The sequence below is a fragment of the Temnothorax curvispinosus genome, unplaced genomic scaffold (genome assembly GCF_003070985.1).
Source record: "Temnothorax curvispinosus isolate PA1 unplaced genomic scaffold, ASM307098v1 QBEX01005075.1, whole genome shotgun sequence".
NCBI classification, from domain to species: Eukaryota; Metazoa; Arthropoda; class Insecta; order Hymenoptera; family Formicidae; genus Temnothorax; species Temnothorax curvispinosus.
Genome location: NW_020214855.1, coordinates 795,423 through 815,671, shown reverse-complemented (window position 1 = coordinate 815,671; position 20,249 = coordinate 795,423). Strand labels below are relative to the sequence as shown.

The following is a 20,249-nucleotide window of genomic DNA, read 5'->3' as shown; positions in this document are numbered from 1 at the left end:
TGCTAAATCTGCCCACACATGGACCATAATATTATAATAAATTTATAAATCGAGAATAATTCACTTTTTGCAAACAAATTTCGTCAAATTCGATCGATTTGCTTTACAAACAGACAAGTAGCGTTTTTAATTATACAGACTGCGAGAAAGTCGTTGAGATCTATAAGTACACCTGTTATTCTTGTCGTTAAGACTCTTAACGACCACATTGTCAACGGTTACGCCTTATTTTGTCATCTGAATTGGTGCCTACGAAGGACAGACGATTATATAATTCTTTACCTGCAATCTGAGCTGACACATATTACATGACGGCGAATAAATGGATTGATCTCACCGACACCTTCATCGTTTTTTTTTTACAGTATTTTTTGTTGTTGTTTCAAAGTGAATGCAGAATGATAATGTATAGAATGTAAAATTAAATGTAAGATTGTTACAACGCATTTTCTGCAAGAGAAATATAAACTATGTTAAACGATACTCTTTTACCATATATAAATTATATATATAAGCCTTTTTTATTACGTTTTCATTGAGTTGCAGAATTTTTATTAGCTAAAATATTCGAGGGTAATCATTTTCCTCCAAAGAGAGTTTTTCTCTATGAATTACTCTAACCGTGATTTCACTTACCTCGAATAAGGTCGAAAAGTATTGAACTAATTAAAATACGTTTTTTACAAAGACTTTTTTATAAAGACTCTTTTGCGACGCATTTTTTTCTTTGTTGTTATTGTCGGTGCTGTCGTCGTCGTCGTCGTCCTCGCTATTGTCCTTTTGAAAAACGCTCAAGTAGACTCGAACTTAATTCAGCGTAGCACCAGATTCCCTTATGAAATCTTGTTGCCACAACCGTCGTCAAGTAATAAACGACTGCGTAAGAAAACGAGTTGGCTCGGAGTCGAAAGAAAGTGGTGATATCTCGACGGTTAACGAAATCGTCCGCGGAAGCGGGCAACCTTCAATTACGTGTCCAGCAGGCAATGTCATTGGTAGAAAAAAAAAGGAAATAACAGCGGAGAAATGGGCTACTGCTTATTAGCGCACGATACGAAAAATTTGAATTTAGAGCGCGACTCCGCGCGCTTCGCAAATTGTGAAACGTCAACGCGAGCGTGACGGCGATCGGGCGATTCAGCACGCCTGGATCGCACAACGTTACACATAGATCCAGCCCGTGCGATAAACGGAGAACAGAGATCGAATAACAAGAGCCGTTTTGTGTATTTTTCTTACCGCACTTTGGTAATTGCGAGAAAAACATAAATTGACAAAATTACATTTTGATCGTACGATTATATGTCGATCATGTTCATAAAAAAAACATAAATAAAGTTTATTCTCGGGGAAAAAATTCGACGTAAAAATATACCGTTAAGATAATAAACAACGTACGAAATTTTAAATCGATTATTGCCAGAATTAATACAACGCACTTCAAATACAGTTAAAATAATAAATTTCAACAAGTCGCACGAAAATAATGGAGTCATGCAATCTCTCTTTCTCTCTCAGAGAAACATTGAACAATAAGTCCGGCACGATATTACGTAAATGCGCAACAAAAGAATTTGGGCTGAGATCGAAAGGTTTTGTCGCTTATGATCTTGATCCAGATAGATCGCGCTGGTAATCACTCGGGCGGGACCAACCTTTTTTTTATTAAAGGTGGTTGCCGGATTGCGTTCACGGAACGATGATGATGTGTACGTTACGTGCGCAAAGAAATAACATTGCTCATTGCGAAGACAAACGGGCTTTGTCAAGAATTGCGTAAGAATAGAACTGAAGCTACCACGCCTTTGTCGGCTAAAACTAGAGATATATTCGAGAATTAAATTTCTTGTGGGGACGTTGTGTATATATATTTGGTAATATGTGTGTGTGTGTGTATATACATACATACATATAATATAAAAATGGCACTAATTATTCTGTACTATAATTATGAAACAAGAAGCATCACAAAATAAGATAAAATTTGGTTTCTTTATGTAATCTATAAGATCATACGGCTGTTAATTTAGTAAAAGTTTATTTGCATATAAAAATTCTATTAAAGTGAGCATATGTAAAAAGCGGCAACCAGTTTTTCGTGTGTAATTTATGAAGATATCCTTTCTCTTCAGGATGTTCTGTAACGCGTTGTCCGGTTTTATTTCGCGTCCGAAAAGGAATTCGTCGTAAATTTCCCGCATTATTTATGCGTTCTCTCTGCGTTATGTGTTCTCTCTCTTACGAAGAAAAATGCGCAAGCGATTTCACAAAAAAAAGAATAGTAATTCGGCTACGAATATGTGAAGAGTAAAAGAGAGGAGGAAAGAGAGAGTGAGTGAAAGAGTGAGATCACTTGCTTCTATTACGCTAAGACATGACGTAACGTTTATGCGCGCAGTAAGAATGATGCATAAGCAATCGACTGTTCTTTCATCTGTATATAGCCTTTACGCTGCAATTTATAATTAAATTAAATAATAAAAGGACATAGTAAGTCGACATGGTTAATCTCGGTGGATTCAGTTATGTTCAACGAAAAAGTGTTTTATAAAATTTTATATTTAAATATATTTTTATTTAAATTCGTTGAAAGTTTCTCAAAACTGGATTTTAGTAAAATTTTCTATTATATTTACGTGACATATATTACTAATAAAGTATTATTTATATCAGCATTTTTTTCATATTAAAGATAAACATTCAATGCGTGTTTTTAGTCAAATAGAAAAAAATTTAATATAAATTTATATATATAAGTTATATATTAAAAATACAGTATTTTTGATGTCAGCATTTTCTCATATTAAAGAGAAACATTCAATTTGTGTTTTTAGATAAACAGAAAAAAATTTAATATAAATTTATATATATAAGTTATATATTAATAATAAAGTATTATTTATGTCAGCAATTTCTCACATTAAAGAGAAATACTCAATGTGTTTTCTTAGATAAACAGAAAAAAATTTAATATAAATGTGAAATAAACTTTTATGTAGCATAAATCTCTCGTTGAAAATTTACGAGATTTTTAAGATAACTAAATATAGATATGCAATTAAATATAGTTTTTTGCCAAATTAGTGACAGAAGATTGAATCATTTTGACATTTTCATTCAATTTCACGTTTACTTGGCCAGTTTCCGCTGTTTGAGAATAAATTATGTCTAAACTCCGCATACATACATTACGAAACGAAGAATTCGAAAAATAAGGTTTATCTGCCGACGATTACCTCCTATTCTTTCAACATAATCGGCTCTGATGGCCGAATCAATCCATTACATTTTTAATGAATAACTGCAAGACTCCCGCGAGCAATACAGGCAATTCTATAATATCGCCCGTCTTGATCGATTAACTAAAGCGGCCAAATTCTATCCGTAACTTTTGCGGCAACTATCAGCAACTTTTCAATTATCTTCTCCAATCAAATCGCGAGCGTGACGACCGATTTGAACACGGCGGCCGAATCTCTTTCAGGATTTTCGCACGAGTGAGTAACGCCGACGTGTGCCACCGTCGCCGCGTCGTCGAGCACGTGGATCGTACCGTGTGTTTTCTCATCCACAAAAAGATCCGCGGGGGGTAGGGTACAACCTAGACGCAAGCCTGAAAGAGTGGTGGCACCCGAGGCCGAGAGCTTTTGCCCGGAACGGAGCCATCCTGAGGTGGGAGATGGATATAAGCCCATCGTCCGGGAATAATGCTATCAGTGACTTCGCGCCCGACAGTCTCGCATATGGTAAACGTGCTGTGAGCGTTGTTGAAAACATCGTGGAAAACACATCATGCTGAAGGTACGAAGAAAGAAGGCCCGCCGCGATTCGAGTGTGGTATGAACGCGAGAGTGGGTGTGGGTGGTTGGGAAATATGTGCGTCGCTTTTCCTATCGGCCGCGTTTCGAGAGAACTTTTCGGCGCCGCGGCCGCGTCTATCGTCCAAGTGAATCTCCCTTATTTCTCTTTCTTTCGTTTGGCTAGGGCGCCCGTTATAATATTATCGCCAAATATTACGCGAAATCTGCGGAATCTTATCTATATCGATCTTTCCGTCAAGAGAGCAGAAGAGATAATTCCAAAATTGCTTTTGGTTGAGCTGGTAAACAGATAATTTAGAGATTTATCCCTTTTAAGTTCTAATTAAAGAAAAAAAATCATCAATTTTGTGTCATATGCCAAAGTTTCTTATCTACAATAAAATCACTTATCTGCATGTATTCAGTAATGAATTCTACTTATCTCTTATTTTAATTTTAATTAGATAGGCCTCCCTATCTCTAATTAAAATTTAAAATAGACTTCGTAGAAATAGACTTCGTAGAAATAGACTTCTCATTTCTGTGAATTATCCTGTAAATCATCTATTTGGCACTTATAGCTGTATAATAAAGTTATTTATATATATATATATGTATATATTACACACATTTTTTATAAATACTTCTTAAATTATTTAAAAACAATCTTTTTGGAAAATTTTTTTTATATATAATTGCATTCGCCTAATGTTACTGTAATATTGTACATCTTTAAAGCAGTTATAAAGAGAATTTTACTAACATTCCGAGTTAAGATTTTTTCCTTCTGATCAAATCAGATTTCTCTTTCTTCCCGATCCTCCGGTTTACCTCAAAGTACCGGAATCCGCGTCGACTTTCTCACAGGCATGAATATTCGTGCCGGGGGTGTAATAAACCTTTTACTCGCGATGTATCATTTTCATCGCGACGCTTAAACAAGCGAAATTCTTAACCACTTCCGCGGGGTTTCATTGACTTATACCATCTATTGGCCGGCGGATAACAAGGTCGACGTGAAAGTGAAAAGAGGAGACGGTTCTTCTCATCGACAGGACTTCCGATCCGAGATTTAACGAAACATATTGAAACTCAAGAAGCGCGCGTCCCCGGAAAGGCTTTCCCAATAAATCAGCCCCGATGACTTTACAAACTTAGCTTCGTCCGCGATTTCGCATTGACAGTGACTAATGGGTCGCCTGCATCGCATGGGGTATCGATTATCCGCTGTTACACTTCGGATGCTATTAAATATCTTGCACGAGGCACGGCGCTAAGTAGATGAGGGAAGATATATTTAGAGAGGATGTTTCAAAGAGCGAAGAAAATGAAAAGAGAAGCGAACACTTCGAAGCCGCGGAGGAATTTTCAAAGAAACTATCGAATCCTTGACACAAAACTTCGCGCGTATTAACAATCTCGCCTTTTCCCACAGAAGAGATTTACGATCGCGAATTGTGGTTTTTCAGACGGTCGCTTTCCTCTGCGCCGCGGTGGCGTGCAGCCACGCGGTGGTTCTCAGCGGTTACAACGGCGGCCACGGCCTGTCCAGCCTGTCCTACGGCGATTACACCGATCTCGACGGATACATTGGATCCGCCGGATACAAAGTTCTGCCGACGGTCGCGGTGCCGTTGCACGCGGTATCCGCCGCGCCGCTACACGTGGACGCGTCTTTGGACCACGAATATCACGGCTACAAACACGTCGAACAGGATCACGACTATTACGTGAGTATCTCTTCTTGCGTCTTTTTTTCGCAAGTTTGCAATACTTTACTGCTGAGAGGATGTATCTCGATTCTCGTGTAGAAATACTCCACGATATGTTTGTTTGAAACTTTTTGGAGAACTTTTAAAAGTTCTCTGAAGCACTTTCACAGAAGCAGTGCGACTTAATAATATTTACAACAAACATTGTAATCGGCGTATCTGGTTTCAAGGGAAACTTCAATTATCTCTCCCACACTCCGACTTCCACCGTTTCAACTTCGTTAACGGCATTTAATATAAATTCTCGCACGTTTCCTTCTGAAAAGTGTCAAGATTCTTCAAGTCTCGCGATGCTTCCAGGCGCGTGAGGTGTATATGTTAATTTAAATTCCTGTATCTCTCTCTCGCTCTCTCTCTTTGAAAAGCGACGTCTGTGTGACGAAGGTATTTCCTCTGTCCTCGCCGTATCTTATTGTCGAGCCTCTTTCCGCAACGCAACGCTCATTGTCGTCGCTTTCTCGCGATGTTAATTGTCACTAAAAGCGGCGCTCCAAGTAATATCGCAAAACGAGGAAACAGCGCGCTACGTGTACGGATGATAATTACGATATAACGCGTCGCGTCTCTCAAAAACACGCGGAACTGTGCGTGGCAAGTAGCGTATTATTACACAGTTGCGGATCACAAATTTATCAAAGAATTCATTAGCAACTTAAAATCGCGGCATACAAAAGCATTCTATATCATATTCAAGCATATTTGGTAAATTAAATTACATTATGTAAATTAATTTATTTAATTAAGTTACGAGTCTCTTAAACTTTTCAATTTTTTGGAAATAAATTCCGTTTTACGTACGATTAATACGTTCGCGCAATCAAAATCTGCATTTACAGCAATTTGCAAGTTACATGGAAGTATAGGAGCGCGGGATAAAATAAATAACCCGAGTCCGCGCGCGCGTGATGTGCATATTGAGCAGTTAAAGCTCTCTTAGGTCTCTGGCGCCAGTTTCAGTATGCAGACGCTCGTCGCTAACTCGTCGCAAACTCGCGTTATAACGATGACCCTGTGTGCGCTTGTTGCAGTCGCACCCGAGATACACCTTCAATTATGGCGTGCACGATCCCCATACCGGTGACGTGAAGACCCAGCACGAGGTGCGAGACGGCGACGTCGTCCACGGCTCGTATAGCGTGAACGAGCCCGACGGGAGCGTGCGCATCGTCGAGTACACGGCGGACGATCACAACGGATTCAATGCCGTCGTGAAGAAAGTCGGGCCGGCGATACACCCGAAACCGGTGCCGATCGTCAAGTACGTCTCGCCGGCGCACTACAACAGCTACGACTACGAGAAGCATTATTAGCTCAGCCATCAGTGTAAATAGCAACGAATCGGGCGTTTCGCTAAGAGGCATTAGTCGATAATCAGTCTGCTAGTCAATGTGACAGCGAAATTTTCAAGTTCGACCGGATCTTCAGGTGGGATTTAATTGATCATTGGCCGTCAGCAACGAAAAACAAAAATTGGGCTCATCTCATGTAAAACAGTTAGATTTTAGCAGGGTTTAGGATTATGTGTTTTGAATATATACTGCGGTAAATATATAGTTTATAATTGAGATTATAAACGAGGAAATTGATTCATTCCCTGACACAGTACTTGACTATTATTTTCTACGTATTGAAATAAAAGTATTTTTTTTCTTATTGTTAGTCCTTTACATCTCGTTGCCTTATTTCGAAGCGCCTGATTGCACTTAACGGCAGCAGCGCGGGAAAAAATCAATTACTTCCACAGATAACAGAAGTAGTTTCCATCTATTTATTTCACCCTTCTCCGACGATTGTGGCGAAACCGCACAAAGGCATCTCGCGCATCCTTTTAAAAAGTAGACTATTTGACGGAATTGGAATTCCGATGTAACCGCGCATGTCTGAAGTATCGATTTATTTTTGCAGAGCGACATACATAATAACATACCACATTTCGCTTGTTCTCGAGATGCCTCTTGTGGGTTCAGTTTTAGGTTTCGTACATTCTAAATAAATCCAGTACCGTGAATAATTTAGAAAGAGTATATATGTAAATGTTTTACCGCCTCGTATTATAGAAAGTGTTATGCTCATTTAAATCCGTCCAAGAATAGTTTATGGATGCGTTTCGATATTTTCACTGCCAGTACTAACAAATATATAGTTTACGTCACGTAAACTATAAATTTTCAGTATTGGCAGTGAAAATCTAAAAATCGAAACGCAGCCTACATATAGTAGCATAGTGATATAAACTTTACATTGCAGGATTAGATGTAATTGATGTAAACTTGTTACGGGAACGAAAAGCTCAGTATTAAATTAATGTGAAACGGATAGAACGAACGAATGTATGTTTGAAAATAACGCAAGTAAAAATCATCAGAAACAAATTTTGTTAAATGAGAAAAATAGAACCTAAGTTTTTTGTACTCACGTGTGCATATATTAGAAAATACATTATACATTAAAAGAGTGAAATCGTATATAAAGAATTGATGTTAACGATAATGTAATTATATAAAACTGGTTTATATCAAAATAAAAGTACGGACAATCGATTAGGTAGGTATTCGTGTTTTATCTAACTTTATTCCATCTGACATGTGACGCGGAATGACACGCATTAAAAGATAATTCCTCGCTAGAACATTGACTTTCCAATCAGCCTGCTGTTATTCAACTTTTATTCAGTCACAAGGAACTTGGCGATAACTAAGTAACATATAATCTTCTGGAGAGATTATAATGAAGTGCAAGCGGCTCTAATTTCTTCAATAATGTCACAATGCATTATTATCATTAGTATCATTACGGTTTCAACGGAAGAAAATAATCGTGTTATGCAATTAGTCTTGAGAAAATTACAAGAAAAGCAACCTCTCTCGTCATAATCATTATTAAATCGCCTTGAAATTACTCAATTAAAGAAAAATATCACTTTTCTCGACAATAATGATTCTTCAGCCTTAAGTTCTTTTATTAGTCATAATTGAGATTATAATCAGGATTATTCAGAAGACAAAAACAAGAAACAAGCGGTATATAAATATATTTAATTAATAATAATCCTAGATTAATCTTACAATTAAATCCTTAAGAGAAAAGAATAATTATATAATTTTTATAACAAAAATTTTTTATACATTTTAATTATATGTATTGTCTTTAATAAATTAAGGCTGCCGGAATTTCAATTTTTTAACTATAACGACAAATGTCTCGCGATTCTTAATTAGCGTATCACTTTTGATGAATCGTCCCGCGCGCGCGAAATCACTTAATTTGCCTGATAACGATCTCGGCGCATCGGTGGCTTCGCTTGCTAATAAGTTTCACATGCCACCGAATAATTAACAAATACACACACGTGGAAAACGCGCATCCAGTCGCTGATTCGAGCAATAACACGTGCAGTTCTTTACGGAAATGCCACTTTGTCTGAGCACTTGAACTTACTCGCATTACCAAGACCGTGAAATTCACGTGCACGCGCACGCTTTCCAATTACTTTATAGTCCGCGCTATAGCAGCATGATCTGATTTTTCTATTCAATTAAAATGCCCATTTTTGGGCATTCACGGGCGTCGGAGAAATTGCTCAAATTTTTTTCTCCTGACTTTTTAAAGCGGATATCGCAGGCCCCCATTTCCGACGTAGAAAATATCCGACGGACAAGTTTTATCATTGTTATTTTCAATTACAAATGATGTCTTATTGTTGCACGCATCTTTGCGCGATAAATGAAGAAAGAGACATTCAGAAAATACGAGGATCATAAAAATTATAAGATAAGGCACACTTACCACGGACTCCTCATAAATTTTGTGAGCAATAATGCTCGTACTCTCGAACATGTCCTTTCCAGGACCGGAGGCGAAGCACATTTCCTTATTTCCGGGACACGTGTACTGGTCGGAGCAGTTTTGTCCAGAGAATTCGCACTTTGGTCCACGTGTATTTGGCGAAACGTCGCCAAGATTAGTCGAGGCGAAGGCTGCTACGAACTGGCCCTAATGCCCAAAACATATCATGGTGTTTGCATTACAAAATTTATGTTTATATATGTGTGTGCGTGGTAAAAAAATTTTTTCTATTCCGATTACTTCATTTAATTATCTCGTTGTTTAATAAACATCGTTATTAAACTAATTCCCACACGGAAAAAAATGCTGTTTAATTAAAAAAAAAAAAAAAAGTTGCTTTAATTAAACGTCGACGTCACGGGCTGCCACAAACATAAATAGTTACTTTAATTGAATATTATTAGGCCAAGTATTTAAATTATTAAAATAACTATCTGACGTTTTATGTTCAATAATATTGATGTTGCATTAATAGATTTCATCTCGATTACACTGATGCTGTTGATACAATATCATTTTTTTTTTCGTGCGTAGTTTCCTAATACATAGATTTATGTGAAAGTTTAAAATTGCTTTCAGGCACGCGCGATAAATATGAGAGAGATATCGTATATCGTTTTCCGTTATAACGGTAAATAAATATATTTAGGGCTTAGTCGTGCCACGATGAAATGCACCTTGTTTCAAGCGAAAATAAAGCAGTTAACTCTTAATTATTCTGACAAGATTTTGCACATCCCCACGTGCGAAATTAACCCGAAGTAATTTCAAAATATGCTTATGAACCAGAATTGTATTAGCTTGCAAACACGCGTGCTATTTTCTTGTGTTTACACATTGCAACACGCGCATCTGAGATTTTTCATTCGAGCTCCGGCTAATGCCGCTTGATATGTAAATGCATGTTGCAACCGCCGCGCCGTGCAGATGTTAAGAAATAATAGTCGCATAAAAATGAAAAGAAGAAAGAAGAGCAAGCGAAACGTGCAGCAGCGCAAACAATACAACCATACAATAGGAAGGTCAAATGGATTCACTTTGAAGTGGAAAGAGAAGATAATAGTGGTGGACACACGCAATCTCTTCTGCATGTGCTGTCTGCACGCGATGTATAATTTACAAGTGCGTTGAAATAATTTATTTAAACTTGGGGACATGTGCACTCCGCGGATTTCGCAATTATACATACTGCCTCGACGCGGCGGATCGGTTTATTGAAATTATTCGTTTTTTAGATTCAAACAGTAACACTCAAAAAATCCTCTTTTTTTAACAAGAATAAAAAAAAATATAAAAGAAATATTAGATTAAAGCAAATTTATTTATTAATTACAAATATACGTACTTTTATAGTGTTATCATGAACCGTTTTGGATCAATAAAATAATAAAAGTTGATTATTTCATAACTAAAATCCATTAAAGTCAATTTCGAACTTTGGATGTGCCCAACGTAGCGTTCGAAAATCGAATTCGATTTAGCGCGCAACCTCTCTGTAGCATGCAATGCAATGCGCAAACGTTCTCTTTATAGGCCATGTTCGATTTTACTCAAAGAAACACGTTTCCTATTGACAAATTAGACAGCTCAACTGAAACTTTGATCCACGATATCTCGAAAACTAGACGTCGTAACGTAATAGTTTATTTGCAAATATAAATGATCTATTTTTGAAAACCTTTTCAATGGTATCTGACTTAATTCAAATTTTTTTTGCTCAAAAAGGGAATTTTTAAGGGCCATTTTGGACGTCGCTCTTTTCTTGATCATAATTATAAATTGAACATCACAGCGCAGCCGTTGTAAATGGACTTACTTTGCCAACAATGGCATTATTGTTCATCATTTTCTCGAAGAGGATCGAAGCGTAGCCGACATTGTCGCTGGAGACCAAGTGATTCGTATTGTTCATGCTAGTTGGATGTACAGCGAACCAATTTATGGCGCCCAAGGGCTTATCATCCGCACCGATGAATTGCATTTGTGTTAGCGTCTTGTCCACATCGTACTCGTACCTGGAAGTGGAAAAGAGAATATTAATTTTGTGCAAACGTATAAAATTTTCTTCCGTAAAGTGACACTACTGACTGCAAATATACTGTCGTCATTGTGTTTTACATTTCCGTACGTCGTAAAATCGCGATTTAAGCGACAAGTGGACGCAAGTCCGTGAATTTCCAAGAATGCATACGCTTATATAGGCTTGCAAACACGTCGACGTGTGTCGTACATCGTGTAAAGCGCAATATACATGATTGCTCTGTGTATTCCGAGAATTAATAAACCTCAGTACCGAATATTCGGTGCCGAGTATATTCAGCAATCCCCTTACTAAGCAATTGCGACGTGATTTAGTCGACCGTGTCATTTGAGAACGTTGCGTTCGTAACCCGACTGCAAGGCTGAACTCGTAATGTTACAAACACTGGCTTCCGTATTGACGCTCTTATAATGATATATTAATAAGACTCTGCTTCTCGACCGGAATTAATTGTAAAATAATTGTGATGATACAATAATTATCATTATCTCTATGTTTAATTAATAATGTTCTAAGATTCGAACAGTAAATTTTCGTCAATTTTTCTTTTTCTTTCCCGAAACAAAAGTTATTTTGACCCTCCGCAAAGTTTGTCCCCTTGAGATGTATCAAAAGAATTACTATTACTTCATCACTCACTTATCTCTTTCGGATTTCGGATTATTAAGATATGCCTGCGGACTCCTATTAATGTTAGCATCCAAAACTTCTCCGTGAGTAATGAAGATCCTCCCGGGCACAACAGCATTATGGGCACGCTGGATGCTCTGTGGTGTCAAAACAAATATGCAGTCGTTTATTATCAGACCGGCTATTATCCTTGATCAAGTGAATCGTTCACGGTGTAACGTCGTAATGACTGTTTGCCCGTCTACTCACCTTCGTTATGCCGTTGACGATAGCGTCGAATGATTCTCTGACGAAGCCGAATGTAGTCAAGTCGAAAAGCACGTCTAGCATGAAACCACCAGGGGCCGAATGCGTATGCGTGCTACTAATCATCACGTTCCTCGCCGTGTACATGTCGCCAAATTGGGTCTTCAATTTGCGCAGCACCTGTGGCGGGAAGGACTGTGATTAACATCGCGTGATAATGATCGTATTTTGCGGCGCAGCTCACAATCTCATGAAGACCGAATGGTGCACTTGTGTACACAAGTATTGAATAAACGATACTTAAGGTTTGAATTTTTACGCTATATAATATAGGAGATATGGCGAAGATTTTAAAATATAAATCAATACACTTCCTGCGTTCTTTTTATTAGAGGTTGATTCCAAAATTCGACAGCACACAAGCAATGTTTTTTGTGCTTTCGGAATTTTATTGTATTCGCACATAATATTAAAACATGTATTTTGTGTAAAGTTTCGATGTCGTTATTATATGATTGTTTTAAAGATATAATTTTTACGACAAATTTTTTTTATTTGAATTTTATCAAGTATATCTTTTCTTGAAATTGTACTTTACGAAAATTTACAAATTAAAAAAAAAATGATAATATTTCTTAAATTATTATCTTTACAATGAGATTAGGTAAAAAATATATCATTAGAAAAAAAACATTTCAATAAAAAATAAAATTTAATATTACTCACAACTGAAAAAAAATATTTTGTATGAAGTACGAATTCTGGCATATGTTTTTATCCATGTATTATCGTTATGTACATTTCTCTGCACTATATTAATTCGCCACAATATTTTCAACAAATTCTAAATTAAACGGAAATTGTATTTTCGTCAAACAAAGGCTTTAAACATAACTGATGGAAATCGCAAATTGCGCAACAGTAAACAGATAAAGTATGAATTATGAAACTATGAAACTATGAAACTTAAAAAAAAATGTAAAACAGAGAGAGAGAGAAAGAGAGAGTCGAAGCCATTTTCTTATATTATCTTGAATATTACATCGGATCCTCAAGGTATTTAACTGTATTAACGTTGCTTAATGGCGCGCAAAAAGGAATCGGACGGAACAAAAAAATAAAATTACTCTTGTACATATTACATCTTTTTATCAAGCATTTAAACCAAAAATTGCTAGATAAATACTCAATTCTCTCTTCTCTCTTATACCTAAAATATAGATATTAGAAATGTAACTTATGTAATCATATGACTAAGAATGAGTATATGTACGTTACCTCCTGTCGGATGTCATTGCCTATCATCGCACTATCCACGCTGACAAACACAAACCTTTCCATCCCATCGTCAATTATGAAAGCTCTGGCAAACGTTCGAAGATGAAGGCCATTTCCTTTCTGTTCCATTTTCGCATATCCCATCTGAAATTGCGCATAACAATTGATCTACTTGTTAAATCTACTTGTTCAAAGCTCATATATGTATACATAACCGTAACATATTCGTAAACTTTTTAAATAAAAGCTTGAAGAGATATATTTTTTGTGATTTTACTCTATAATATAATTTTTTTTTATCGAAATAAATGTTTTTTTTTTATTGTTATACTACATATTAATACACGATTTCTCGGAATTGTCTATCTCGAAGCATATACATTATACAACGTAGGATACTAACGAAGACAATTTCTGCGGTCGGCCCCGTGCTGTCAGCCCTTCCGACGCCGATACTGTACGAGGCAAGTGCGGTAGGTGCTAGTAACAGGAGAAGCCATAACGCAGATAAACCACGAGTTCTTAGGAACGACCGTACCGAAGTAGCCATTCAGTTTTGTGAGCCCCTTAGCTGTCCGGACTGAAAGCAAAGAACAGAATGACAGATTCGCGTCTGTAACCACGAATGATATCTCTCGGACACTCGACTTATTCGAGTATCATGCTGCAAGAGATTTATAGCTTTACTGTTTGTCATCGAAAGAATAAAAATTACTGTTTTTTTTTTTTAATCACGTTTCTCCGTTTGTCAGAAGACATTCGCGCGTCAACATGATACGATATCAACCCGTTACTGTTAGAGATAAGAACGCCACCTGTGCAAATTTTATTAAATGTAATATGCGAGATGACGTGAGGTAGGTTGCGCCGCTAAACCGCAATGAATTATTACGTCATAGAAATTCATTGTCACGAACGTATGCTACAAATAACAAAGAATACTCTAACAATCTTATCCCATTATCTTATATATCAGATATTTTTATTTTTAATATACACGACCGAAGATAATGCACATAACAACATTTTCGCACGTTGATCATGTGATTTATAGTGGCGATTATTTCGAGTTGTTGTTTCAAAACATTTGCCGATACTCTCGTTGATTGTACGAATGATCTGATCAATTGCTAATTGAATCATAAAGGAGGAATATTGATCTGAAAAGCGGTCCAAGGACGACCGATGGTGACGAAAATTATACTTTCACTGATCAGTGGTTAGCGAGCATTCGCAAAACAAGAATGCATAAATAAAACTTTCACGAGCGATTACGTGATTTTACCTTTGGATGGCTGCTGTCGGAGTTACGGCAGGAATGTGGCTTACAAGGAAACCGCAAATCTGCAAAGAATGCAAAGACTGCAACGGTTAATTCCTCCTCTATATTGAACGTACATCGCTGTCTTTTGCTTTGTCACTCGAATAAGATATTGAGGGAATTTTGAAAAAATTCTTTTCGAGAAGAAAGATTACATATATATCATATATAAAGTTAACTAGAAACTATATAAGATATTCGCATATTGTAATATCGCAAATGTCAGGCACTATTACACGATGAAATGTATATATTATAAAAACTTAAATATAAATATCGGGAAAAATATGATGAATAATTGTACAGTGGCAGTTTTTTTTAACTCTGCTGTCTTCCACAAAAAGGCGAAAGGTATATGCCAGTTAATCATAGCATGACAGTTAGTCGCGTAGATCGCACTGTCAAATTGTCTGATACGAGCAACACGTGCTGCGTATGTCAGCGTATACAGGTAAACTGCTGATAAAAAAGAAGTATACGCGTTTCCTGGGTAAGACACGTAAGTGTTCATGTATGCATATGTCGCTCGGTATTCCAAGCGTTCTAACAACAGCGCATTCATAAATGTGTCGAGCGACATATATAGATGCACATATAGGTACGCGTTCGAGCATGTTGGGTGCGTATATCGCAAGCTAGCGCAGCTAGCTTTCGTACACATACCAACCAATTGCGTGACGCGGTTCGAGATATTTGTCATCTGCTGGAATTTTCACTGTTCTCGCATCGATTGAATGGCCATCTGTACGCGTCAGAATTTCAATAGAATGTCAATGGTATTGTCAACCGTGAATTTTTGCAACTCCAATATCAAGAGACCGCGAGATTCTATTCCATATTGCAATTATAAATTTTTTCATTCGAATAAATCTTCTTGCATTGCATTCCTAATTTTGTCTTGTTGAATTTCGAGAGCTTCGCAAAGAGAGACTTTAGAGACTAAATCATTCGTAATACTTCACCTACATCTCGCTCTCTATTTCGTGGTTCGCTGAAATTGTGCCGAATCACCACATTTCTTCTCTTTATGAAAGCATAAAACGATGCCATGAAACGAGTCTAAGTATTTAACAATAATTGTAAGGCTGATAAAACGTGAAAGCAGCATTAGCGTGAACGTTAACGCTACAATGTGCAAAATATCAAATGCACATATAATACTTACATCGAGATTAACTCAAGCGATTAAGAAAGGTGCGATATGAAAGCACAAGTTTTGTAACGCTAGTGAATAAAAGTAACAAAAAGAAAAATTTTCCTTTGTAGTATCTTCTTGATCCTTATGTGCAGTCGAGAAATGTTAAATCGTTGCATGTGAAAAAAGTTTTATATCAAGAATTTTCAGATAATATAAAATTTCAGAATTCGCATTTTTAAATGTAAAATACTTTAAAGTAAAAATTTAAGATTACCTAAGATATAAATTTTTAAGTTATAATTAAATGTTATAATTTAATTTACAATATAAAAATAAAATTTTTTATTGCAAAATTTTTTAAAAATTAAAAAGTAAAATAATTTAAATTTTATAATTTTAAAGCATTAACTTTTACAGTTAAAAATTTTTTAATATAAAATTTAAAAATATATACAAATTAATATATAAATAAAAAAAATTAATTTAAAATTTTAAAATTACAAAATTTTAAATAAAAAATTTAAATTATGGAAAGACTTGAAAGATACGTGGAGTTAAGAAACAAATGTTGCATGCGTAGCATGTGTCTTTAGTATTTAAGTTGCATTTTAAAATAAAATATTTAAAAACTAGAGACGCAAAAATTGATTATTATAATATAAGTAATAAAAAATAAATCTTTTATGCATATGTATAACGATAAATCATTCAGTTTTTCTTTCAACCAGTATATTTTTCTACTAAAATAAAAATACGCCAAACCGAGGTGAAACAAATGCAGCAATAATATTTCAAATATTTCCTGTGACATCACCTTCATGGAGTGAGTGGTCAATAAAATCTCAAACTAATGAATCTCCATAATACATTCGTATGCAGATTGCTCTCACAATTTGCATTTCACAAATTTAAAGTGCAACTAACATTGTTCGCGAGACATAAAATTCACCGTAAACTTTAACTAGCGCTTAAGATAAAACACTGTAACTTAACATAATTAATGGTATAGATTTATGCTTTAATTTCCTTATTACTCTTATCGATTTTCTGTTCTATATGTTCCAGCTATTCAATTTAATCCTAAGAAGCTTATTCTAGTCACGTATACGTTATATATGTATGTATTACTCGAACAATTCAGTATTCTACATTCAATTTATCTTCTAATACGATTTTAAGACTATTTCCTCATAGCTGTCCCTTGCATACATGTAACCTGCATTCAAAGAATCCAATAAAATGTTTTTCCATTGCCCATTATTCCTACATTATCTTTAAAATATTCTCGCCGGACCGTATTTTTATCTTGCGCTCGCTTTAATTACCGTCAATTTAAGTTATTGGTAATTGGAAGCATCGTAATTAAAAGAAGAGCTTTCCGATAATGGTCCAGATATATTACAAACGTGATTTCTTCTTCAGAGAACATTGATCTCCGAGGCTATGACCTACTGTATCACTTCACGTAGGAATTACAAGAATTATATGCTTGCGTTGCCGATTAAATTGTAATATATATTATTATATAAATTTTTATATAAAATCAACTTTCAGCCAATATGCCAAGTATCGCGTAACTAATACTCTATAATGAGAATCACTGTCTCTTAAACTGATGAGTTACACGCGAGAGAAGATCGGACGAAATATAAATGCCGGATGCTGTTAAATTTCGCCGGGGCGGACGATTATGCCAGTTATGTCGATGCCAAAATGAAGAACACTTTCACTTTTTTCGCGAAATCTTTCGACGTTATTTATAACGTTAATCTATATTTCTTGTACCCCGATGTAGAAATCATTTTTCATATTTTTCATAAGTAACTTAATTAAATTTTCATGTTCCTTGCTTTAAAATAAAATACAGTAGACCCCTATATAACACGGGTTCATATAACACGGATTCCTATAACAAGACGGAAAATTTTTAATATTTGTTTGCTTTAAAATAAAAGAAAAAATATTTTACTGTTATATCTTCAATATTTATTTTACATTTTCTTATAATAAACCCTTATATCTTTTCTAAATATGTGTTTCTATATATATAATCCATATATACATATATACTCTGTGTGACTCATATCACACAAATTTATATAATACGAAACGCATCTTCCGTGTTATACGGAGATCCGCTGTATATTTATTTCAAAAGCAATAATTATCATTTTACACCAGCGGCAATATTAATTGCGCAATAAAATTAGGTGAGTGAAACACCCTTTAACTTTAAAGTGTGACAACATCCAATTTTATTACAAAGATAAACATTAAAGCTCAAATTTGCAACACTTTATGCGATAATCTTGTCACGTTGAGCGAACACATGCATAATGTTTCTGAATATAATTTGAAGATAAATATATAATGGAAATTTTTGTATTTGTAATGGATTGTCGCATTAAATATCGTGTAATATAAATATAGGATTAAAACATAAAAGTAGCAGAATAAGGTATTATTTCGAAGAAAATATTTTTCACTTAAAACGTGAAATAAATAGGAAAAATTGGTGAAAATAATATAACAAAAAATGACCTTGACAATATTATAGCCTTAATATCCTCTATTAATAACAAAGGACAAATTTAAAGTCACACACCTGTAACTCACATTTACTCCAATTTTAACCACACGTAAGTGCTCCAATAATGCCGCCTGCGTCTTTGTAATAATAATAAACAAATTCAGTAAACAAACCGGTTGTCACGAAATTGGCACACTCTCAATTTCTTGTAAGCGGAGCGTCACTATTTCCGGTCATACAGTCCACCAGCAGCAGTACCAGGGAACAAAGAGAAATATGTCACAGTACTCACAGCCAGCCGGTGCGTGACAAGTTTACGTGGAACTCGTCTAACTAGCGTAATAACCAGCGATAATTCGAGTTATCGCGACCGATATAAGAGAGGCACACTCACTCCAATTAGTTGAAACATTGACAAGTATTTTTTTTTTGCAAGATGAACGATTCACTCGATCGCGATTACAGAGATCGTCGATCCTGCTGGATCTCCGGAGGCAAGAAAAAGGAACATGCGGCGCCAGCTGGGAGCTGGGACTGCGATGCAAACAGGCTACCGGCCCGTCACCACGGAGAGACTCTGTTCGGATACCAAACCAAACCCAACGTTGGGACTCACATGGTCGGCGATGAGAAGAAGGGGAAACGGAAACGATTCCACGGCTATTCTCACACCGCAGGCACACATACACATACGCACACGCACACACACACACACACACATACGCATGCATCTAGTTTCTTTCTCACAATCGGCTCCGCACCTCTGCGTCTTTCGTTTTCTCTCTTCTTCTCGCCTTGACACAATGTATACATGCATAGGTCAATAGTTGAACAATTGCCAGAGAATCACCACGTCACAGTCAGAATGTTGACAGAAGAATGTCGATTTGAATTCATAAACTCATCCAATCAACCCAGTAGAATTTCGCTTTGAGAGAGAAAAACCAGCTTTCGTGTCACGTATAAGGACAACAGATTATTCCACATATGTCATTCCAGGTTATTATTCGAGTACGAATGAGTTCTGATAAAGCGATGTAGAGCGATTGAAGTTAGATTCAATTATAAGCTGAATTATAAAAGTTCCCGAGATGTAACGATGAGATAATCGAGTTAATTTAAGAGCTTTAAATTAAGTCTTTCGTATTACTGATTGATCACATGTCACATTAATATCTGGGATTAACACATATTGATCTTATCTTTCTCAGTATTTCCTAATCTATCAATCATTTAATTTATTTTTAAGAAGGTACGTAAAATGTAAATAGATATCTGAGTTAATATATAAGTAATTAACATAAAAGGATCTTTGTGTTTTAAAATCCTTTAGATTATGTTAAGTAATAGGGGAGACCGGGGCTCGTTGGCACAAGAGGCAAGTTGGCAATGCGTTCCGTTTATGTATTTATAGCGAAAAAAACAATGGAAAAGTTATCACAAAATATCTCGTATATGACATAGGTACTTTTCCTAAAGTTCTATTTTAATCAGACAAGTATTACAATAGAAAAAGAGAAAACTCTGATTCAAGAGGTGGCAAGTAAATTTTCGAGCGTTTCAAAATATCGTATTAATGTTCTTCAGTTTGAGAAGTAAATCAAAGTGACGTATCATTAGTTAAAAGAAAAGTTTCTGTTACTATAC

The 20,249-nt window shown here is 35.8% G+C and overlaps 2 protein-coding genes across 5 annotated transcripts; one reads left to right on the top strand and one right to left on the bottom strand.

The window, feature by feature from the left end:
• The first annotated feature begins 3,693 nt into the window (after positions 1-3,693).
• Positions 3,694-7,325, top strand: LOC112454467 (cuticle protein 7-like). The gene is made up of 3 exons (XM_025015888.1): positions 3,694-3,801; positions 5,270-5,530; positions 6,601-7,325. The coding sequence occupies exons 1-3, from the start codon at positions 3,793-3,795 to the stop codon at positions 6,880-6,882; spliced, it is 552 nt and encodes a 183-aa protein (XP_024871656.1). The 5' UTR covers positions 3,694-3,792; the 3' UTR covers positions 6,883-7,325.
• A 1,405-nt stretch (positions 7,326-8,730) lies between these two features.
• Positions 8,731-19,163, bottom strand: LOC112454457 (neutral ceramidase-like). Of its 4 annotated transcripts, none has more exons than XM_025015869.1 (8): positions 18,678-19,163; positions 14,899-14,957; positions 14,017-14,193; positions 13,614-13,757; positions 12,339-12,515; positions 12,099-12,226; positions 11,235-11,433; positions 8,731-9,565 (listed from the first exon to the last, which is right to left on the bottom strand). In XM_025015869.1, the coding sequence occupies exons 3-8, from the start codon at positions 14,161-14,163 to the stop codon at positions 9,176-9,178; spliced, it is 1,185 nt and encodes a 394-aa protein (XP_024871637.1). In that variant the 5' UTR covers positions 14,164-14,193; positions 14,899-14,957; positions 18,678-19,163; the 3' UTR covers positions 8,731-9,175. The 4 variants fall into 4 exon arrangements, with proteins under 4 accessions (XP_024871637.1, XP_024871639.1, XP_024871638.1 ...); XM_025015871.1 differs by having other exon boundaries at positions 18,689-19,163; XM_025015870.1 differs by having other exon boundaries at positions 18,776-19,163.
• Between the last annotated feature and the right edge of the window lie 1,086 nt (positions 19,164-20,249).

Bases quoted from the DNA above. Each gene is read 5' to 3' on its own strand.
- LOC112454467 (XM_025015888.1), top strand. The intron at 5,531-6,600 runs GTGAGTATCTCT...CGCTTGTTGCAG, and splicing joins AACAGGATCACGACTATTAC to TCGCACCCGAGATACACCTT.
- LOC112454457 (XM_025015869.1), bottom strand. From the start codon at position 14,163: ATGGCTACTTCGGTACGGTCGTTCCTAAGAACTCGTGGTTTATCTGCG. The intron at 12,516-13,613 runs GTAACGTACATA...TTCCCGCCACAG, and splicing joins GCAATGACATCCGACAGGAG to GTGCTGCGCAAATTGAAGAC. The intron at 9,566-11,234 runs GTAAGTCCATTT...TTTGGGCATTAG, and splicing joins ATAATGCCATTGTTGGCAAA to GGCCAGTTCGTAGCAGCCTT.